At 39.8% G+C, this 21,076-nt stretch overlaps 1 protein-coding gene across 7 annotated transcripts in view; it reads left to right on the top strand.

Moving 5' to 3' along the window:
* Positions 1-1,415: 1,415 nt before the first annotated feature.
* FAM135A (family with sequence similarity 135 member A) overlaps positions 1,416-21,076 on the top strand; it is a 73,590-nt gene continuing 53,929 nt past the window's right edge. For all 7 annotated transcript variants that reach the window (XM_086608294.1, XM_086608296.1, XM_086608293.1 and 4 more), the window contains exon 1: positions 1,416-1,492. In XM_086608294.1, coding sequence (XP_086464420.1) covers positions 1,416-1,492 — 77 coding nt within the window. The remainder of the gene's footprint in view (positions 1,493-21,076) is intronic.

Below are 21,076 nucleotides of genomic sequence, written 5' to 3'. Positions count from 1 at the left end.
GGGTTAATTGTGTCACCTAGATGCTGTATTTTTGATCTTACAGTAAGGGCCCTTGATCTGAGTTCTTCATATTGTCATAACTCAGCTTCAGAAGCGAAACTCCTCTTTCCCTGTCCCATTACTTCAGTAACATGCTGTTTCTGTGTTTTTGTAAAGTGCATGCAGAGTCCTTGTATGAGCTGTTAAGCCAAGGTCAGAATTAACTTCTTGTTTATAGTTAAGAATCTAGACCTGTGCTATGGTGCTTGAAGCCTTCTGGTTCCTCTAGCGAGTACAGAAGGGTAAATCTTATCTTGAGTCATATGCCAAGATAATATAGTTGGTAGGCTAGAGGTAGCCCCTAAAGGTAACTTTGCTTTCAGGTGATGGATACCTGCTGTGGCAATGACTTTTCTTTTGCCAGCTACTCTGTTTCAGTCTCAGTAGTACTGCCTACTCCTTCAGAAACACCCAAATGCATGTTCAAAATTTTAGAAATAAAAAAAATCCCATAATCCGTTCAAGCTCCAGCCAGGCTAGTTTCTTTACGTTTATTGCTTCTGCATGAGACCCAGAAGATGGACTAATGTGCATGAAGGATAGTCTGGTTTAGGGTTTTTTGTTTGTTTATTCCTCAAACCAGACAATGCTTGCAGGAACTGGGAATTTCAAAGACAAGTGTCTGCAGAGAATGTAGTCTATTTTATTAATCCAGTTGATACTGTTGAAGGCAAAACACCAGAAGTTGGTAAAGACTGTAGGATTTTAATTTAAGTATCAGCAGGCAGTTACAAATTAGCAGGAAGGTGCCAGTCTGTGACTTCGAAGAAGACAGAATTAACACTTTACTACTAACAAAGACTGACTAAAAATGGGCATGTTGCCCTCCTTAACTCCTGCCTTCCTCTAGAATCTCTCCCTCTAAAGCTCTATGTGACCTGGTCAAGGATTTTCCCTGCACTGCTTGGCCACACTGTAATTCAGCTGTCCCTGTCCTCACGTCAGAGTTGAGGCACTGCCGCCTGCGTGGTCATTCTGCTTGAACAAGGGTTGGAAGCGGACCATGCTCTTTTTCTCCTTGTCGGCAGTATTTTTCCCTCTCTGCAGCCAAGTACCAGAGCAGAGCTGCAGTACGGAGGTATCAGTAAGTGCCAGGATTATATTATGCTGATGGTGTGTTGTGGTACTTTTCTGATAACATTTGATTCCTTCACAACAAAGATAGAAGTTATTGTGGGCAGGATTTGGTACATCCTATATTCTTGTTTACCCAAGGGCCTGTATATTTAAGGAAGCTTCACAAAATTGTGTGTAACGTTGTCCTTTTTAAGGACCAGATAGGTATTATCCCCAGCTTGCATTCTAAAAAATTTCTTTTCTGTTTGTTTTCAGTAACTAAGGTGCTGACAAGTTTTGACTTCTTCATCCTCATAAACATGAGTGAAGTTCAGGCTATGGTAGAATTCTCCGTGGAGCTCCACAAATTCTTCAATGTGGATTTGTTTCAAAGAGGGTAGGTAGTGCATTCTTCCAGACTTTACTGTGGTCGATGGCTGATGTTGGAAAAACCTTAATGGGTACTGTCATGTAGTGTTGCTTTGTATATTATTGACTATTTTTAGAGTGATTTGAAAAATTTTTATTCCTTATTGGAAAGGCTTTTCCTATACTTTCTAGGAATTGAAATTAAATACTCAAATAATTTGGCCTAAAACTTAAGTTGTAATAAAATATTTTTTGTCTAATTGGAGAAGAGGGAAGCTCCGTAGATTTGGAGGGTAGGTCATATTCTTATCCATGCCTTTACCCTTTCATATCTTAATTTCTGTAATCTCTTTTGTTTCAAATACAATAGGTGTTTCTTTTGAATCTTTTCAAAGTGTTTCTGCCCCAATTAACTTACTCGTTTATCAGTTTGGCAGTGGAGAACTTCTCCAGCTTCTCTCCTCCTCACACTGTGCTGTGCCTCCACAGTTACAGAAGACTCCTTACTGCCTCATTAGACTCTCCTGACCTCCTCTTACTTCACCTGGTCTCTGTAGAAGGCTTTTACATATTCTTTTCATTTGATATTACCTGATTGTCCCTAGATTACTTTCCAAGGTCCTCCTTTCCCTTTCCCAGGAAATAATCCTTTGTAGTTTATTTTCAAGTTATTAAAGATTATTGGTCATCTGGTGTGGTTGTACATTGCCCTTCTGTCAATCTTGTAACAGACTACAGTAAAAATATGTGTCAGTGTTGTAGTTCTGTGATGTTTGTTTTAGATAAATCTGGATGAGGCTATGTCAGTGTTTACATACAGGGAACAATATATATCAGTGTTGATTTATGATAGCTCCTTTTTCCAAAACATTGTAGAATAACTTTCCTTAGAAACATTTCAGTAATAAGAAAATACATTCTTGTTTTTAACCTTGTCATAATTCAAGGCAGGTCATGGGGGAGGCGGGTATTATTTTTGGTAGGTTCAAGGTGGTTTGGTTTTTTGTTTTGTTTTTTTTTTTTTAACAGAATGTGTTGATGAAGGTAAAGTAATGGGAAAATTTCATTGCTTTGAGATGCATATATTTCCTCCACCTTGTATTAACCGTCTGAGGTGGATATTTTGGGAAATAGTGATATGAAAAAAAGGTAGGATTGGGAAGGAGCTCAGGCGAAAGAGGCATAAAATAGTGTTATAAAACATATGTTGGCTACTTAGCCTCTATCTTTTTCATGTTACTGTTAGTTTTCTTACACATTTTATTAAAGCTAGCTTTTCTCTAAGTTTGACCTGAAGCTGGTACTGACAGAAGTGATTACCTGTTATGCTTGCTACCATTTGCAGTCAAAGTATATGCCACAATTTGTCTATGTGCCGTTTTTAGGGAATATTGTAATTTCACCCTTCATTGGAAGAGAAGGATTAAGGAGGGCTTAAGAGGTCTGGGAAAACACTGAGAATATTCTAATTACTTCAACAAAAAAGCACTATCTGTTGAACTGTGGCCTTTTTTTAATCTCTGAAATCAGTGGGGCAAGAGAGGGTAGAATATGGCAGCATGTTAACTCTAGTAGAGAAGACCCTGAAGAGAGGGAGGTCTTTTGGTTGTCTTAACCTTACACTTCAAATAATTCCTCAGAAAGGTAGTTGAGAAGCAAGGCACAGCAGCATGATTACCAGTGCTCTACTTGACGTATTTCTTTTTAGCTTTCTCTTTTTAAAGCAGAAAATTCACAGGGCAAGTTCAGAGAGGTGGAATGTGCTCATAATGAGAAGTGACATGAGTAGGTACTACCTCTCTGGTTTCAAGCTGAACCTTTAACTCTGGACATGTTCCCTTAGAAAGCAATGTCGAGAAGGAGAGGGAGCTTCCAGAATAATTGGAAGAACTGAGTAATGTGACTGTTGCAATAATTTCTGTCAATTTGGATAAGTTCTAGCATTTTCCTAGGGACCTGTTTTCATATTTATTGGAGACAGAATATAGTATTTTCATTGCCAGAGAAGCTCTTGGATGATGGATTGAATCAGCAGAAAAGGAAGTCTTTTGGTTTCATTGCTAGTCTCCTACTTTTGAGCCACTGCTGCGTTTAGCATGGTTTCTCTCACCAACAGTCAGGTCTAGAATTGATTATATTCTGGGTTTGTTTGGGATTGTGTGCATTCAAGCCTACCCAGCTTAGCATGCCTGTCTCATGGTGTTAGAAGTGTAATGACCTTCTGGCTTGTGTAAAATAAAATGTCGGCTATTGCAAGTGAGCACGTCAAGCTGATGAAGCTCCTTCTTAAAACTTAGTAGATTTTTATCCAAACTTTTTGGATTTTCATTCTTTCGATTAGTGGAGCTGTCATCATATGCAGCCTAAATTTCCTTCTGATCAGTTTTAGTTGTTTGTTTTTCTTGTCAGCTTTGTCCTGTGCTTTGAATATCTTTAGCAGTCCCAAGTGTTCACCGTGGTGTATTTTTAAGTGTAAGTCTTTTGTCTCTTCTACTAAATATAAACTGAATCAGTTTGATCATTTGAATTTGTGGCACATTGATAGAATCATAGAATGGCATTGGCTGGAAGAGACCTTAGAGATCAATCTTAGATTCCCCACCCATATCCCAATATCCAATCAAAACCGTTGTTTTCTCTTCCTGGGTTTACAACTATTAGAAGAAATCTGCCAGCTATTGCATCCAACTGTACATGTTTTCTTGCATCTGTATCTGAAGTGACACTATAGCCAGAAGCACTTATGACTCTGTATACATTAACATTTAATTTGGTACTTTAGGAATTAATTACTAGAAGCAATGTTGACATCCCTGTATCTATGTGGTTCCAGGGTTACTTCAGACTAGATTTAGTCTCGTACTCTGGACTAGATGTTTTGCATTATGAGTGTATTTTGAAGTTGTTTGTACCAGTACTTGGTTCAGACCTTTCATTTCCCCCAGGGTTTGAAATGTATTTTGTGATCTGTAGATCAGAGCCTGCGGTTTGGCTTTCTCCAGGAGACATCTAGGGTATGTACCTGGAAAGCTCTCAGTGAACTGAACCAGCAGGCAGCAAATGGGGATCACTGGAGTAGGTGCCTCAAAACCCCTCTGCTGATCTAAACTGATCAGCAGTGCAGCCATGGCCAAAATTCCTCATAATATTTCAGTCAATATCAAATTTACCTGAAGGATCCAGTAACGGATTCACTGTTAAGAGCGTGCTGCTCTCTTAACTGACTCATTAAAGCAGACTGTTTATTTTCTTTGCCTTTAGATAACTGTTATTATTCTAAACGGAGGAGAGAAACACAGAGCAGGCACTTCACTTGTTCATGAGACTTGTCTGTGTCTGTAGCTCACTGCCTCTCATCTAGTTCAAGAAAGGTTGTACCTATGTCTGTGGTGATTCTGGTGGTTAGCTTCTGAAAGTTGCACTGTAGTTGTAAGTCTCAGAAGTATGTAGTATAATTAAAGAACAGTTAAGTAGTATCCTTACCTAATACAGCTATTTCATTATATTTTCTTACAACTCTGTGCCACTTGCTTAAAACCAAACTTTCTCCAGGTAGCTCTGTTGGTTTATTTTAATCTACTGCTATATTCAAATAAGGCTTCACGTAACTTTCCCTTTTAAACTAGTGTGATGTGATCATGGGACTTTTTGCCCAAACAGTGATTGATATGTGAGTGTCATGTAACAAAATGAATGAAAGAAAGGTAATTGTTTGGGACCTGTGAGATTGAAGGCTCCAGTTAGATTTGTGCTCTGTAGTGCTCACCGTTTATAAATACAAAGGGAAACATAACACAGTCTCAGTGAGATGTGGACCGGAGAAGTGAAGAATGAGTTGGCTGGAAAAGTGATTGGATGACGGGGCTCAAAGAGTTGTCCTCAGTGGTGCAAAGTCCAACTTGCCGCTGATGACTGATTGATAGTGAATCACTACTGTTGAGTGTTTTAACAGCGTGGATGATGAGACAGAGTGCCTTCTCAGCAAGTCTTTGAATGATAACAAATTACAGGGAATGGTTAGACACCCTGGAGAATGGAGGAGGGGTGGAGGGGTCTACTGGAGAAATGGGCTGATAAGATCCTCAAGTTAAGGGCAAATGCAGATCCTACAGATGGGGTTGAATAACCCCATATTCTTGTGCAGGCTGGAGGTGAACTGACTAGAAAGCCTCTTTGCAGAAAAAGTACCTGGGGGGTCCTAGTGGAAAACGGGTTAAACATGAGCCAGCAGAGTGTTGTGGGAGAAGGCCAGTTGTATGCTGAGCTGTAATAGCAAGAGTGTAACAGCAGGCATCGTCTGGAAAACAAGGCCTCCATCCTTCCTGTGTTACGCTGCCTGACTCCTACCAGCAGCTTAGCAGTGGTGTCAGGCTGTATATCCACTTAGCTTTCAAACCAGGATGTTCATCTTTCCACACTGATTTTCCTCTTTGAAAAATCTGCAGAATAGATGCTCAATACATTTATATTTTTGCTAACAACAACAACAACAAAAAACCCAAAAAACAAAAAAACTCTCATACACTTGAGAACTATGAGAGAACTATGCGAGATACAGGGATTCTGTGCGATGAGAGTCACTGACCAGAGTCTGGGATTTCTGAATGTGTATGATCAGTTTTATATTACTTTCTGTGCTGGAAATGGGGAGAAGTAATCACTGTCTGTTCGGCCAGTATCTTTGGACAAAAGCTGTTTCCTGAAATTGTGTTTTGCCACACTGACAATTACTGTGTCTGTGTCACTGTGCCTACGTATTTCCATTCCTGTATTGTCTCTTATTGCACCAAGTCCTTTAGCATAAGGACTCTTCTGTGTTTGCACAACAGCTAGCTAGTTAATTTATTAGATTTATTACTGAAAGGCCTATTCTGCCTACTTATAATAATAATTAATGAGAATGACCTTTTAATACTTTGCCAACAAGCTTGTTCCAGATAATTGAAATGAGAATCAGTTTCAGCCATAGAACAGATGACAATGTTTTTTCTCTTGAAAAATTTTTATGTGTACTTAGGGCATTGCATTCTTTCTAGTGGTGAGTTATCAAGACAATTTGAATATGTGATGCCCTGGGTAATGTGATTTTTGACCTGTCTTTTCCTGATGTTTAAAAGCTTTTGCAGATGGGAGGTTGTGGGACACCAGTGACAATTTTAGAAATTGTAACTCAAGTTTGGGAGGTTTGCTTGTAATACTTTCTGTTCTACCTCCTACTGCTGCCTCCTGATGATTGTGAATGCTATTTACAATGCTGTTCTTTGAAGACATTGCTAATGTAAGAGCAAGTTGTCTCTTACTCGTTTTTCTGCTGTGGACTGTGGATGCTTACCCTTCACATTTGCATACGTGTTTTGTATGCGACAACATCCTGAACTGAAATATAAATGTATTGAGCATTTCTGAATTCAAATATCTGGTTATTGAAAGTGCCAAAGTACTTTGTAGTGCTCAGTTTGATTTGCAGTGTTCCACCACGGGATGATGAATCCTTATGTTCTACTTGGAATAGTTATGCCTTTTGTAGGGGTAGGGAGAGAAGTTTCTTGGTAATCCTAAATTGTGAGAAGATGAGATTTTCTTTTTTTCTGGAGCTGTGTGTTGCTTTTTCACCTGTGAACTGGCAAATCTAATGGGCTAAAGAAACTTAAGTGATGGTGCTAGCATAGCGTAGTGCACACATTGCTGCACGGTCTGCTTTGAAAACAGCTTTAGTCTACGTTTTCCCTGTCTTTGTGTGTTCTTACAATCCCATTGTTAAATTCTTACTTTGTCACTAATCAATTTGTTATTTTGACAGTAATATGCACGCACACACAACTAGCCAAAGCTGGATTTAGATGATTTTCAATAGTAATATGTCTATGTCTGTGCTTTGCTGTTTTCTTTGTGAAGTGGAATATCTGCTGTTTCCTTGTAGGTTTCAGAAACAGAACTTGGTTATTTTAGCTAAGTGTAAATTTCTTGTTAACACGAGTAGACTATGAACAGTGCAAGTAAAATAAAGTAGCTCTATTATAGCTGCAGGCTTACCTTTGTGCTCAGTGTGTTTAGTTATCTTTTATTTGGCTTTGGTTTTGGTTAAAAGAATCTTGCAAAAGCATATCAAGAGTTTACATAATGTAAGTCTACCACACTTTTAAAAGTTTTTTTCCTTTATAAATGCTGATTAACAGATGCAAGAAGAATACTAAATAATTTCCACCGAAGGGGCTTTAGCAGATTCTAACAAAAACTACTTTTAGAGTTGTATCATATGTAAAATTAGGTTATCGGTAGGATTTCAGTAGCACTAAGTTGCTTGTGAACCTAAGACCCATTGAAATCAAAGGAATTTAAGCTGCAGACACTACTGGAAATTTAATCTTATAGTTTTCTTCATTTCCATAGATTTATGTTTTTTTCCGTATGCAGATACTTACTGATGCGTCTGAGCAGCACTGACATTTTATGCTTCTGTGTGTGATTGTGTAATGTAGCATAAAAGAAAATACACTGAATTAGAGTATGAATTTTAATGAATCTTAATATGATTACACAGTAATTTCATGAGAAATAATGCAATATATGAAAAGCTGTATTTTTTCCTTGATCCAGTGAGTTGTCTGTATAAGCTTTGTAATTTATTAATGGGAAAATAAAGTGTACACAGTACACATTTAGTAGGACCAGTTTTCTTTCTCCTCACTGTATCAGAAATGAAAAGGTTTTGTCCTTAAATAAAGAAGTATCCTCTGCTAATGTTTTGTGCTGTTGGCGTATGACCAAATAACAAACTTGTAAGGGACAAGGAACATTCAGGCTTACCTGTTTTGGTTTTCTTTTTATTCATATGGCCCAGTCATACTTTTACTTTCAAAGTACATTTCTGGATGACATAGCCTTCTGGAAATAAGTGTTGTGAAATGTCTTCTGGCATGTAGCTCGTCTGAAGTGTTGTGTTGTGATCTTTGCGTAATGTAATGCAGTCTTTACAAAGGGAGAAGAAAGCTGTCAAATTTGTCTAACAGTTGCAAAATGAGCTCTGTTCTTCAGCTTATGGTTTTACAATAATACAAATAGCAGTAATACGGGTTTAAGATTTGAAGGGCTGGATTGTAAACTTAAGGGAATAGTCTGTCTAGGAAAAATACTGCAAATACTTTTAGTTTTATTTCTATCTTCTTAAAGTGGATCAGTTTCTGATTGTAGTTCAACAGTGGATACACACACACAGGTCCTGCTTGCTCTGGGGCACGAATGGGTAAGACTGGGAATGAGCAGTGGGGAAGTCATATTTTAAGTTGGTATTGCTTCAGAAGTTAAAAGCTAGTATCATCAAATACCTCTCGAACCCTTCTGATGCAGGATGTCCAAGAGACCAGTGATATGGTCTGGTCCCAAAGAGCAGTTAACAATTTGAAGTACCATATGAGGGTACTTCAGAATCTTGTCTTTTAAAATGAAAAGGCTTGTATTTGTCAAGAATAGGAGTTGGAAAAGTGAATGGAAAATTGAGCACTGCTTCCTTTGAGTTAGCTGAGCAATTAAGGCTTTTGAAGTAAACTCTGTCTTAGCTATGTGAGTGGAACCGAAGATGTGGAGAGGTTGTACTGCTTGTCTCCAGATATCTGAGTACAATGCCTGTGTTAGGAGCCTTCTAGACACACAGGAAGGCTTGTCTAGGAGTCACCTAAAGCCATTGTAAATTGGACTTCTAGTCTGAAGCCTAGAGAATCCTCTCCCCTCCTCTGTATGTTAATTCCTGGAAGACCAGCCTCCAACATACAAAATTAGATGCCTGAAGCTACCTGTTTCAGGTACGTATTCTGACATGTAAAGTTGATGGTACATGTGCTTATTTTTTCAGTTGTTATTGATAGAGACATTGGTAATTGCCGTTGTCCTGGAGATATGTTTTATAAAAACTTAGGTGTGGGATTTTTTTTCCTGCATCCCCCTACTATTGGTTCAAAAAAATATACCTTAAATTTTGTAAAATGTTGATGGGTACTCATTTCATGTTCTAGAAATCTCAGATATTGGGTACAAATTTCAAATCACCTGAATTTTGTTCAGATTTTAGCTCTTAGATGCATGTAATACTTTTGGGAGTTTTAAACTTAATAACTTTTGCAATTGAAATTGTTATTTTGCGATTGAAAATATTTTGTCAACTCAGAATTAAATCTGTCTAATGGCATCCCGTACCTCCAGGCATTGAAATTGGCAAAATTTCGTTTTTAAGAACGAAAAAATTAAAGATCTCAGATATGTACTTATGCCTTCTTAATGTCTTGCTGGAGCCTGACAGCACTGTGATAGATGCAGCTATTTTGTATGACAGCAAGGTTATAAGTAATTGTGATACGGCTTATGTAGTTTGTCCTCCTTTGAGGACTGTATTTGGAGGGGGTCTATGTAATTCCTGCTTTCTCTATGCAAATGAAGATAGATGTGTCTCATGTATGTAAGACCAGGTACCATTTCACCTTGCAAAGTAAAGATTGTGTATTAGCATACTTTGCCATGAAGTCTGTCAGCAGAAACATGATCAGTGACTTTAGTTTAGTGAGGGAGTAAATGACAGTGTAAGACAGTATTGAGTATAAAAGGATTCTCTCTGGAGAAGGCCTGTTTTTTTTAATCTGTAGAACAATACTGCTAACTTCTCTGTGTAGTATGAAGGTAGAATGGGAGTAGATGTTAGTTGAAGACATGAGAATAATGATTTCTTGAGTATGTACCTTCTCTTTCTAAATCTGGTTTTACTGAGTTCAGTATTCTGGCACGGCATGTGACAGCAGTAGCAGTTTTAACTTTGCATTAAATACATGTTTAGTCATTAAAATTGCTAATTTTGAAACTCTTTCACAGGTTAGCACTCTTCTGTGCAGAAGCATGTAGCTTCTGCATAGGCTTACTATTCAGACCTGTCCCTGGGTGGTGGTAGTAAAAAAACAGAGAAAAATCTCTCATTCTTAAGTGTTCTGCCCTAGTTATTTGTGCTTGGTTAATACAGATAATAGTTACAGCAGAAAGATGATAATATTAGTTTTTTAAGTTAGTTTGCCCGCCATAGCTATCTGAAGGGTGGGAGAAAGGTGGTCATTCTGTGTTCCAGAGTCTTGACTGTCTCATGATATGACAGAAGTTCCTGGCATGGTGTATTTTTCTGTCTCTTCTGCTGCCTATACATCTAATCATATCTTTATGTATACCTATATCTGTAATCACAGCCAACAGTTTACTGGATCATCACATACTTCAGAGAGCATACTGCTTTATCTGAATATGGAACCAGGCTCAGTCTCACCACCAAACTCAGACTTGCCTCCGCTTCAACCAGGTGCTCTCTGCAAAATGTCTTCCTCTTTCACTCCTTAAACCTGCAGTTACTGTACTCCGTATAAAGTAACTTCTCAGATTTATTTTTTTTTCACCTTACTTCATCCCCCTCCACTTGTTCTTCCTTTCCCACATTCTGATTCATGTTTTCCGTGGGTGAAGAGACTTGAGACACCTCCAAAGACTTAGAGACACTCTATACTGGAACATCATGTCATGCTTATTAATGAATAACTTCATTTGTTTATTTGCAAAGTTTTAAAATTACTCTAAAAACGTTTCATTTCTCCAAAAAGATGATGAATACCATAAACTAAATGATCAAGACCTCTGCTGCTACTCATTATGTATTTTCATCTGTTTTTAATGCAAGAAGTAGCTTCCAGGCTATTGGAGGTGGTCAGACTGGGGGGGTAATAAAAGGTGTATTTTTCACCCGTGCCGGTTTCTTTGATATGGATGGTTGTATAACTGCCTGAGCACTGGTTTTGGTGGAGGGAGAGGGTGAGAAATTGCTCCCAGCATGGCTCACTGTTAGCACCATGAACTTGAATCTGTTGTGAAAGTGTTTGCACCTATGGATCTGTAGTTGGCTTGAGCCAGTACAACTGCATGTATCTGCCAAAAGGCGTGATATGCATGGTCTTCTCCTGTTTTGTTTGCTCTTGCAGTCGTGGAGTTCTGTCGCCAATCAAATGGGCTTGCTGTTGGCAGCAGTGTAGTCAGAGAATGGGTTAAGCTGGCAAGAACACTGGGCTAACGGTGTAGATCTTAAGGGGTAGGGAGATCTGTTGGATAGCAGCGGCCTGAACAGGGTGGTCCTGCTTCTGGTGCTTCCTGTGTGCCTGCAGTAATGCTCTTGTACCCTATGATTGGTCAACTCAAAATGGTAAGCCAGCAGAAAAATAAAAAAACATAGAATATGATTCCGGTTTTGCCAGTTTATCTCGCTGACCCACATCGGGATCAGATATTCTGTCAGTGCTGGTGAAGGGGGAGTGTAAAATACACAAGAGGAATAGGGTCCCTGCTTCTGTCACTAACTAGCTTTTGGGTTGGTTTAAGTGTGATGCTGGACTGCATCCTGAGAGAAATGTCAGTAAAAGTTCCAACCTCTGTGTTAGGAAGGCATGTCTTGAACAGGAGAGGCTGCTTTGTCAGTATGATCTGTTGAGCAATAACAGCCCAGAGATTAGTATGTTTTGAAACAAAACCTCTGTTTGAACTTCTGCATTAATCTCAGTTGGCATCCCTGCCCGTAGGATACAGAGTTATGACAGACATCAGGTATGTCAGTTCTAATTTCCCTAAGCTCCCATGTAGAGAATCAGAGCTTGCCTGGCAATGCCAGTTTGCACAGTTTCCGCCTTTCTTGCTGCTGGCTGCTTCCTGCCACCGCAGCGCGCTGCCCTGTCGGTCGTCCTGGCTGAGCTGCTGTAGTGGCCTGCTGTAAGCTGAGCTGCTGCATTGGTCCAGTCTGCAGCATTGCTTTGCAAGAATTGCATTGGTGTAATTGGGAGGGGCAATATATTGCAGCAGAGGGGCAAGAGTGAGTGTCTGGGAGAACAGGGCAGAGGAAAACAGGAAAACAGAACTCCTTAAGCTTGATTTCTTGCAAAAATTCTTATATTGTAAAAGCATAGTCTCATTTTCAAGACATTGTTCTTAGTGTTTCCTTATTATGAGGAGAGGCAGGATTTCCCAGATGCCAGCTTGCATGAGCAACAAAGAGATGGGCTCAGACAACTGTAGAGTACAGAGGGACCTGCTCCTGATACTTCTGGCCCTAATCACCCCCAGAATGTCAAATCCCTTTCTGTAGGTCAGCTCTGAAAGGAGGAAGGAGATGATAGAGAGATGAGTTTGCAGACAACGAGAGATCCCCAGGTTCCAACTCCCCAAGGACAACTTTGATTCTTCTTCAGTGGGTTTTGCAGATCCCAGTTTCCAGGGAGCAGTAGCGAAGGGGGTCAACCTCATAAGGGGAACACAAGGATTCAGATACGCATGCGCATGGAAAGGTTGAGGCTCTTCAGTGTACGTATACAGTAAATCATAGTATCGCCTCATTGATCATCTCTGCGCTTCAATCCTATTACTGCGCTTAGTGCTTCTTCTATGCATTTTTCCCTTTTCCCCATTCTGCCCTTCTCAGTTTTCATCTCGTAGTCTTTTTGCATGCCTTTCCTTCAGCAATCTTTCTTTCCTACCTTTCCTGAATGCATTCCTACATACAATTTATTGCGAGTTATTTTGGATACCATCGGAGGTTTTCTGCGATGCTCGTTACAGTTTTCTCAAAATAAAAGCCTTTGACAAATTGTAGAATTTCTAAAAACATTTTTTTTTGTTTGCTTGTTTAATTTTTTAGACTTGTTGAAAAGGTTCAGTGGGCATTGTATGCCTTCGGGGTATCCAGCTTGTGGAACCTGGCAGGAGAAAATGGGGTTTGGATACTTAGTCTGTTTCTGCTCATGTAGTTTGTTTAGTTTATTTAAGCTGGTGTCAGAAGGTTAACTCTTGTGAGTTTGGATTTTTAACTTTGTTCTTCTAAGGGTATATTTGCTGCTGTTTACTAGATGGCGAGTAGGTGTTAAGAGACCAAAGATATTTTTGCTTTAGAAGGTGGCTCTATTGTGGCAAAAATAGAAACTATATCCAAGAGCAGCAACTTTATCATTTTCGTGAAGGGGTAAGAAGTGGAGTGTTTGGGAATCTCTTGCTTTCAAATCTTGAATGCTCACCTTAGTCTGTGACATTCATGAGCTTTTAGGATCATCTTAAAAAGAATGTGAATTTTGGAATTCAGAGAAACAGATCTTGACTGCTGCTGCTAACTTTTCATAACTTGCTTCTAGTATTGTTCTGGTAATACTCTCTGAGATTATTCCTGAAGAATTATGTTAATAATGAATGCGTAAGTACGGTACACAGTGAGCAGATCTGCTTCTCTAAATCCTTTTAGAGTTGAGATTCTTGAAATTGAAGAAATAAATAATTTACAGGAAGTGGCAGTACAATTTCACATTATATCCGAGTGTGGAGTCCCACCAGTAGCTCAACCTGACCTGACCCCATGTCATGTCACTGAAGGGAGCAATCCCACTTTCTCCTGGCTGTGTGGTTCTGTCTTCTGTAATAGCCCCTACTGGACTCTTTTTTTCCTTTTCCAGGTGGGATGAGCCTGTTGATCTGATTTCCCTTACAGTTGCTAGAACATCAAAATTTGTTTGAGGAGGGGCAAAAAGATATAAAGAGGTTTTGAAATGCAAGTTGCTCCTACTGATGGCAGCAGTGTCTTAAGTGACTGAAATCAATCATCAAACTGCGCCTTACTTGAAGGAGAAAAGATAGATGCTTCTGATTCTGAAAGACTATTTTTCTTTCTTAATGTCCTCATAACATCTCAGAGCAGTATGTTATATTTGAAACTATAGTGATTCAATTTAAATAATTGAACTAGAGAAGCTAATGGGACTTCCTTGAATGAAGTAGCCTTCTACAGGAGAAAAGATGAATATGTTGGTAATGGTAATGACCTTTATTTGATGTATCTTACATAGAATCATAGAATGGTTAGGGTTGGAAGGGACCTCAAAGATGATCTAGTTCCAAGCTCCCTGCCATGGGCAGGGACACCCTCCACTACACCAGGTTGCTCAACACCTCATCCAACCTGGCCTTGAACACTTCCAGGGATGGGGTATCCACAACTTCTCTGGGCAATCTGTTCCAGTGCCTCACCACCCTCAGAGTGAAAAATTTCTTCCTTATATCTAATCTAAATCTCCCCTCTTTCAGTTTAAAGCCATTGCCCCTTGTCCTGTCACTCCATGCCCTTGTAAAAAGTCCCTCTCCAGCTTTCCTGTAGGCCCCCTTTAAGTACTGGAAGGCTGCAATAAGATCACCCTGGAGCCTTCTCTTCTCCAAGCTGACCAGCCCCAACTCTCTCAGCCTGTCTTCATAGCAGAGGTGCTCCAGCCCTCGGATCGTCTTCGTGGCCCTCCTCTGGACTCGTTCCGGCAGCTCCATGTCCTTCTTGTGTTGGGGACTCCAGAGCTGAACGCAGTATTCCGGGTGGGGTCTCACGAGAGCAGAGTAGAGGGGCAGAATCACCTCCCTCGACCTGCTGGCCACGCTTCTTTTGATGCAGCCCAGGATACAGTCAGCTTTCTGGGCTGCCAGCACACATTGCCGGCTCATGTTGAGCTTCTCATCCACCAGCACTCCCAAGTCTTTTTCCTCTGGGCTGCTCTCAATCCATTCTCTGCCCAGCCTGTACTTGTGCTTGGGATTGCCCTGATCCACGTGCAGGACCTTGCACTTGGCCTTGTTGAACTTCATGAGGTTCTCACAGGCCCACCTGTCGAGCCTGTGAAGGTCCTTCTGGATGGCATCCCTTCCCTCCAGCGTGTCCACAACACCACACAACTTGGTGTCATCTGCAAACTTGCTGAGGGTGCACTCGATCCCACTCTCCACGTCGCCAACAAAGATGTTAAATAGCAGCGGCCCCACTGAGGATCACCACTTGTCACTGGCCTCCACTTGGACATTGAACCGTTGACGACAGCTCTTTGAGTGTGATCATCCAGCCAATTCCTTATCCACCCAGTGGTCCATGCATCAAAACCATGTCTCTCCAGTTTAGAGACAAGGATGTCGTGTGGGACAGTATCAAATGCTTTGGATAAGTCCAGGTAGACGATGTCACTTGCTCTTCCCCAATCCATCAGTGCTGTAACCTCATCATAGAAGGCCACCACATTAGTCAGGCAGGATTTGCCCTTAGTGAAGCCATGTTGGCTGTCACCAATCACCTCCTTATATTTCCATGTGCCTTAAGACACGACGTAAGACACAACAGTTCCCATGGGCTTTTTTGTTGTGATTTTTTTGCAGCAGTTTTCTTTGTGGTACCTGAATTTCCACCTCTGTATGATGAGTTTGCTATTAAAACAAAGATTGCCTTTCATGAAAATAAGCTGCAAAGCGAATTGTAAGAGTTCTGTGCTTGATTACTGACAGATGAGAGGAACAGAATTGCACAGCTGCAAAACGTAAAAAATTTGAAAGACCAGTAAATGCCAGAAAATGAGTTGTCAGACTTGTCTTCTCATCTGCCATCTGTTGTGTTTGCTAAACTTTGATTTCGAAGTTAACATGTTGTTTTGTGTCTGAGTAAAAACTGCTGCCTGTTTGCAAGGGGTGGAACTTTGAAAAATTGTGACCGTGGTTACCGGGAAAACTCTGCATCCCCAGAAAATGGGAATGTTCAAGCCACTCACTTGCAATACATCATTTGCGGGGCTAGTATCCTGAATCAAAAAGTCAAATGAAAAATACCTTCCAGCTGGATAGAGTTAGAAAGTTGTCACTTAAGGGAATATGGGAAATCATTAACCCTGAAGATGAGCTTCACAGAGCTGTTACAATTTAAAGATGCAAGGTGATTTAGTATGGTTTCTTTCTCATTACCTTCAGTAATAACAGGATATAAGAGAACTGAAATTATAGCCTAATAGAAGTTAAGATTTATTTGATTAAATAAGAGCTAATCTAATATTGTATGTTTTTATGGCTCTTTGAAAAAGCAGTACTTATTTGAGAGTATTCCCTTTCAAGTTTTTAAATAAACGTTCATAACTACTGCAGGAATTCTGCCTGAGTGTGCCTGTGGTAAGAACACAGAGGAAAGGCTTTTGTAATAAGGCAAAATCCCCAGCTGCATTTACTTTCCTCTCTCTCCTGTCTTATGTACTTAATCCTGTTTCATAACAAGCTGCTGTGACTTATTTGAGGTATTAATCTCCTAAATAATTCTCATCAAACTTTTGGTTTAATAACTGTTTTGTTTGTATGTATCTTTAATTGTGAGAAGTAGAGTGCCGAGACATGTGAGGTACTTCTAAACAAAAATTCCCTTGAAAGAAACTTGCTTTCAAATAAATGGGAACCTTTTATCTGTTCCTGTAAGTTTACCTTTTGCATTATTTATCGTAATAAAAATATCTTAGCCAGCTGGGAAATAGCTGGGTTTTTCATAGAAGGGATCGATAAAAGATTTTAAACAAAGTCTTTTGGGCATAATAATTTTCCTGCTGCTCAAGTATCTGAATTAGAATTTTTTAAATGAGACAAACCTCACAATTACAGAAGAGTGTAATGTCATATTGGTCCGTATTAGAAGTACTTACTACAAAGTGATTGCAAGATAAAAATATTTGTGTGTGTTCTATACCTGTATTAAATAATTCCTTCTCTAGGTAAGCCATGTAATTAGTTCGGTGGCCATTTGGTAGTCTGTGGGCCCCAGGTGGGTTTGGTAGGATTAAATTTTTATAGAGGACTGTGTGTTTCTCTTGGTGGCGAAAATTAAGGAACAAATCTAACCGATTCTCTGTTTACATTTTTCACTTTGAGAATCAGCATTTCGTTGCCTGGGCTTTATTCTGTGTCTTTTTATATTTCTTATTTCTGTTCCCTTACACCTTACTTTACTCAAATCCTCATCTTCCTCTTTGCCCTTTATTTTTGTGCCTTTGCCTGGATTTCCTTTTTGCAGAACACCTATGAGGTTACCAAATAATTCTGATGAATTTGTGGTAATATTTAAAATGAATATTTGTGTTCCAGGATCATTTGAAATGCTTTTAAACATCTGAAGCGTGCTCAGATTGTTTTGAAAAGTGCATGTATGCTGGCATTTGTTGGTACAGGCTTGTGACTGATTGCATGACATGCTGAATATCTTTACTGCTTTTAAGATGAATTTTTATAAATTCATGAAAGAAGTAGTAATATAGGGTCTCTGCAGTAGCAAAGGGCTTAGCTTGTAGGACAGAGGGAAGTTGAACAGAAATAAAAGAACCTTCTCTCTCGTCATTTGATTCTTTTGGTATTTTGCTGACTCAGCCTCTCACCGCAGCAGGAGTTTCTGTTGGTGCAGGTTTGCTTCTGTGGGAAGAGGTGTGATCTGTAGAAGACGCGTCTGCCAGGGTCAGTCTGACTCAGCCATTACAGTAGCGTCTCTGCCTCCAGAGCCACCTGTTCCTCAGGAGACTCGCTCTTCTGCCCATTTTCCTCACGGTTCTTCATTTCCGTGCCATATTCCGTATTCACAAAGCATGCTGCATCTCCAGCTCTGTTTCCCTGTGTGCCAAATGAAGTGTGCTTGCCTGAGCCACTGCTCTGTCACCTTGGAAAAAGGAGGAGAGAAGATCTAGTGGTGGTCTGCAGTGGAGAGTGTGTTTTCAACAGGACCTGGCATTCGGTAGATCCCAAGATCTTTCCTGAGGTTTTGCGTATGCAGTGTTACAGCTGTTCCTTCATTTGGTGAACTGATAAATTTGGAAGCTGCCCTGCAGGTGACCCAGTGTGCACACGGAATTTGCAGTCCACGACATTCAATCCTTGCTCTTGTTAATGCGACTGAGCGCATTTAAGTGTGCAGTAGGCGAACTGGGATTCACAGAAGAGGAAAGGTTGGACTCTGCCGTGCACACTTCTGCCTTTCCTCTGCCTGGCGAGAGGAACTGCAAAAAAGTTTCACCTGGATGATGAATTGTATTGTGAAGCTTTTTCAGAACGTACGTTTCCCTTGGAACGTACTTCAGCTGGCAAAGTAAGTGGTTTTTCAAGTGAATGCTTGTGCTGCTATCTCTGTAAAAGAACATACACTTTTTTAATGCATGAGATTATTTATTTTTGTAATAATAATTGTCCTTTATGACTGCATTTGCACACATTACTGCCTGTGGTTCCTTGTGAGAGCATTAAAAAGTCGAATAACCATTACTTCCTACATTTCCTTTTTTGTTGGTAGCAAGATACATTCTGGTTATTGCTAAATCTACTTCTTGCTCAGATTATAAATTATGCTTTTCAACAAATATGACGAAAAAACTTATTTATGCCCATCTAAATGATGATCTCAGTGAAAAAAGAAACCTGTCAATTTTCTTGTGTAGGAAAGCATTTTCTGGCGCATGTCAGATTTTGAGTCTTCAAGATTTTAATGCAGCTGGATGGAAACAATTTAATCTTTCATACAGGATGGACAGCAGAGGTCTCCTCTGCCTACAGGAGAGCAGCAATTCTAACTACCTTTTTCAGAAGACCTTTTCTTACAACATCTGTAGTGAGGACACTAAGCTCCAGTTATCCTTGAAGCTTTTAATAGTGTGGTTATGGATTTGTGTATGATTATACTGAGGACCAAATGAGATAAATGGACGTCAGCAAGTACACACATTTATTTAGTGAAGAAAGACTGCATAGATTGGGCTTGGCAGAAATCTTACAAGCTCTCCATTGATGACTTTGGCTTTGCTTGTGTATGCTGTCTCAGTAAACATCTCAGATATTTAGACTAACTCGCACATTGTGAAGCAAATGCAGAGGTACCTTTTGAGGGATGGATGTGGAACTGTTTCAGGAAAAAGCTTTTAAGCAGTGCAACCAGAGCAAGAGACCTGGTGTTCATCCTCAACCTTATGTCTGTGGCCAAGGTAAGTAAAGGTAAAGGGAGGTGGTTCTGCCCCTCTACTCTGCTCTTATGAGACCCCACCTGGAATACTGCATTCAGCTCTGGAGTCCTCAACACAAGAAGGACATGGAGCTGCTGGAGTGAGTCCAGGGGAGGGCCACAAAGATGATCTGAGGGCTGGAGCACTTCTCCTCTGAAGACAGGCTGAGAGAGTTGGGGCTGTTCAGCTTGGAGAAGAGAAGGCTCCTGGGTCATCTTATAGCAGCCTTCCTGTACATAAAGGGGGCCTACAGGAAAGCTGAGGAGGGAATTTTTACAAGGGCATGTAGTGATAGGACAAGGGGCAATGGATTTAAACTGAAAGAGGGTAGATTTAGATTAGATGTAAAGAAGAAATTTTTTACATTGAGGATGGTGAGGCAGTGGAACAGGTTGCCCAGAGAAGTTGTGGATACCCCATCCCTGGAAGTGTCAAAGGCCAGTTGGATGAGGTGTTGAGCAACCTGGTGTAGTTGGAGGGTGTCCCTGCCCATGGCAGGGGGCTTGGAACTAGATGATCTTTGAGGTCCCTTCCAACCCAATCCATTCTGTGATTCTATGAGTAGCAAGTCTTTGGTACTGAATTGCTACGTGGAGGCCCGAGCAGTTATAATGGAATAGATCAGGTTTATGGGTCAGTTGTTGCGTGTATGAGAACTAAACATGTTTATGGTACAGCTGGGAAATAGTTGACAGTGACTTGGTTTTATTTTTTTTTTTAGATAGAAAAAGAAGCATTGCAACACAAATTGATTAATGATTTGAATCAGAGATGGAAGGCAGAGCTTGAGGGGAAGAGAGTGACAAGACTTGATTTTGTTTGAAATTTCTTTTAAAATTTGCTATCAAATGAGGAATGTATATCTTAACTTTGGAAAGCATTTCCTTATTTTACGTATTACAAATGTAATTCCTTTGTGAATAAAGTACCCTGTTTCAGTATCATAGCTCTTAATTTGCAGATAGATCCTTAATGTATATGGCATTTAAAGAAAAGTGGCAGTGAATAAATTGTGTAAATACTGTGTAGGAGGTTTGGTTTTTTTGCTTAAATATCTTGATGCAGTTAAGTAATTGTTTCAAAGATCTAGGCACAAGATTTTAAATTGATGTTTACATATTTGCCCTGAGCTGAACTCCTATAGGATTTTATTATTGAGATTAACAGGTGAATGTTTTATGTTATAAACTGCTTGAAGTATAAATCTGCTGAAAATCAAAGGCACCTGTCTCAAACAAGCAAACAATACACCTGTGTTTTCGCATTAGCTGGAATTAAAATACATCAGACAGGTAAAGTGTTTATGGGTTAAAGGGTAGAATCTTCTGCCTTTGATTAATTGCTAGCAGTAATAATAGGAAGAGGAAGGAAGTCCTAACAGCCTCTTTGTTTCACAAATTGCATTCTAAGCACGAACAATACTATTGATTGCTTTCTTTGAGGCCCAGATTGTAAATAGTCACTTAACAGCATCTTCAGGGGAAACGAGTCTCATTGCATTAAGTAATAGGAACCTCACATTGCACCTTTTTTCTATTCAATGCTCAGTTTTTGTTTTGCCTTTGCTTTTCATTTTACCTTGTTATAATCCTAATTCATTAATCTGTCTACATTTAGTAAAGTTGTTAAGCCTTAGTTGAATTTATGCTTTGTAGAGCCGTCATGTGGTTCTAAACATGAGCTAAGAATGATGCAGATTTTCCACATTTTAAATTTAAAAAAAAGGACTCAGTTTGGTAGGCGGTTAGGGTGAGATG

Source organism: Tauraco erythrolophus, chromosome 2, assembly GCF_009769465.1.
Source record: "Tauraco erythrolophus isolate bTauEry1 chromosome 2, bTauEry1.pri, whole genome shotgun sequence".
In the NCBI taxonomy this organism is placed as follows: Eukaryota; Metazoa; Chordata; class Aves; order Musophagiformes; family Musophagidae; genus Tauraco; species Tauraco erythrolophus.
The sequence above is the reverse complement of the archived record's forward strand: the minus strand, read 5'-3'. Positions and strand labels throughout refer to the sequence as shown.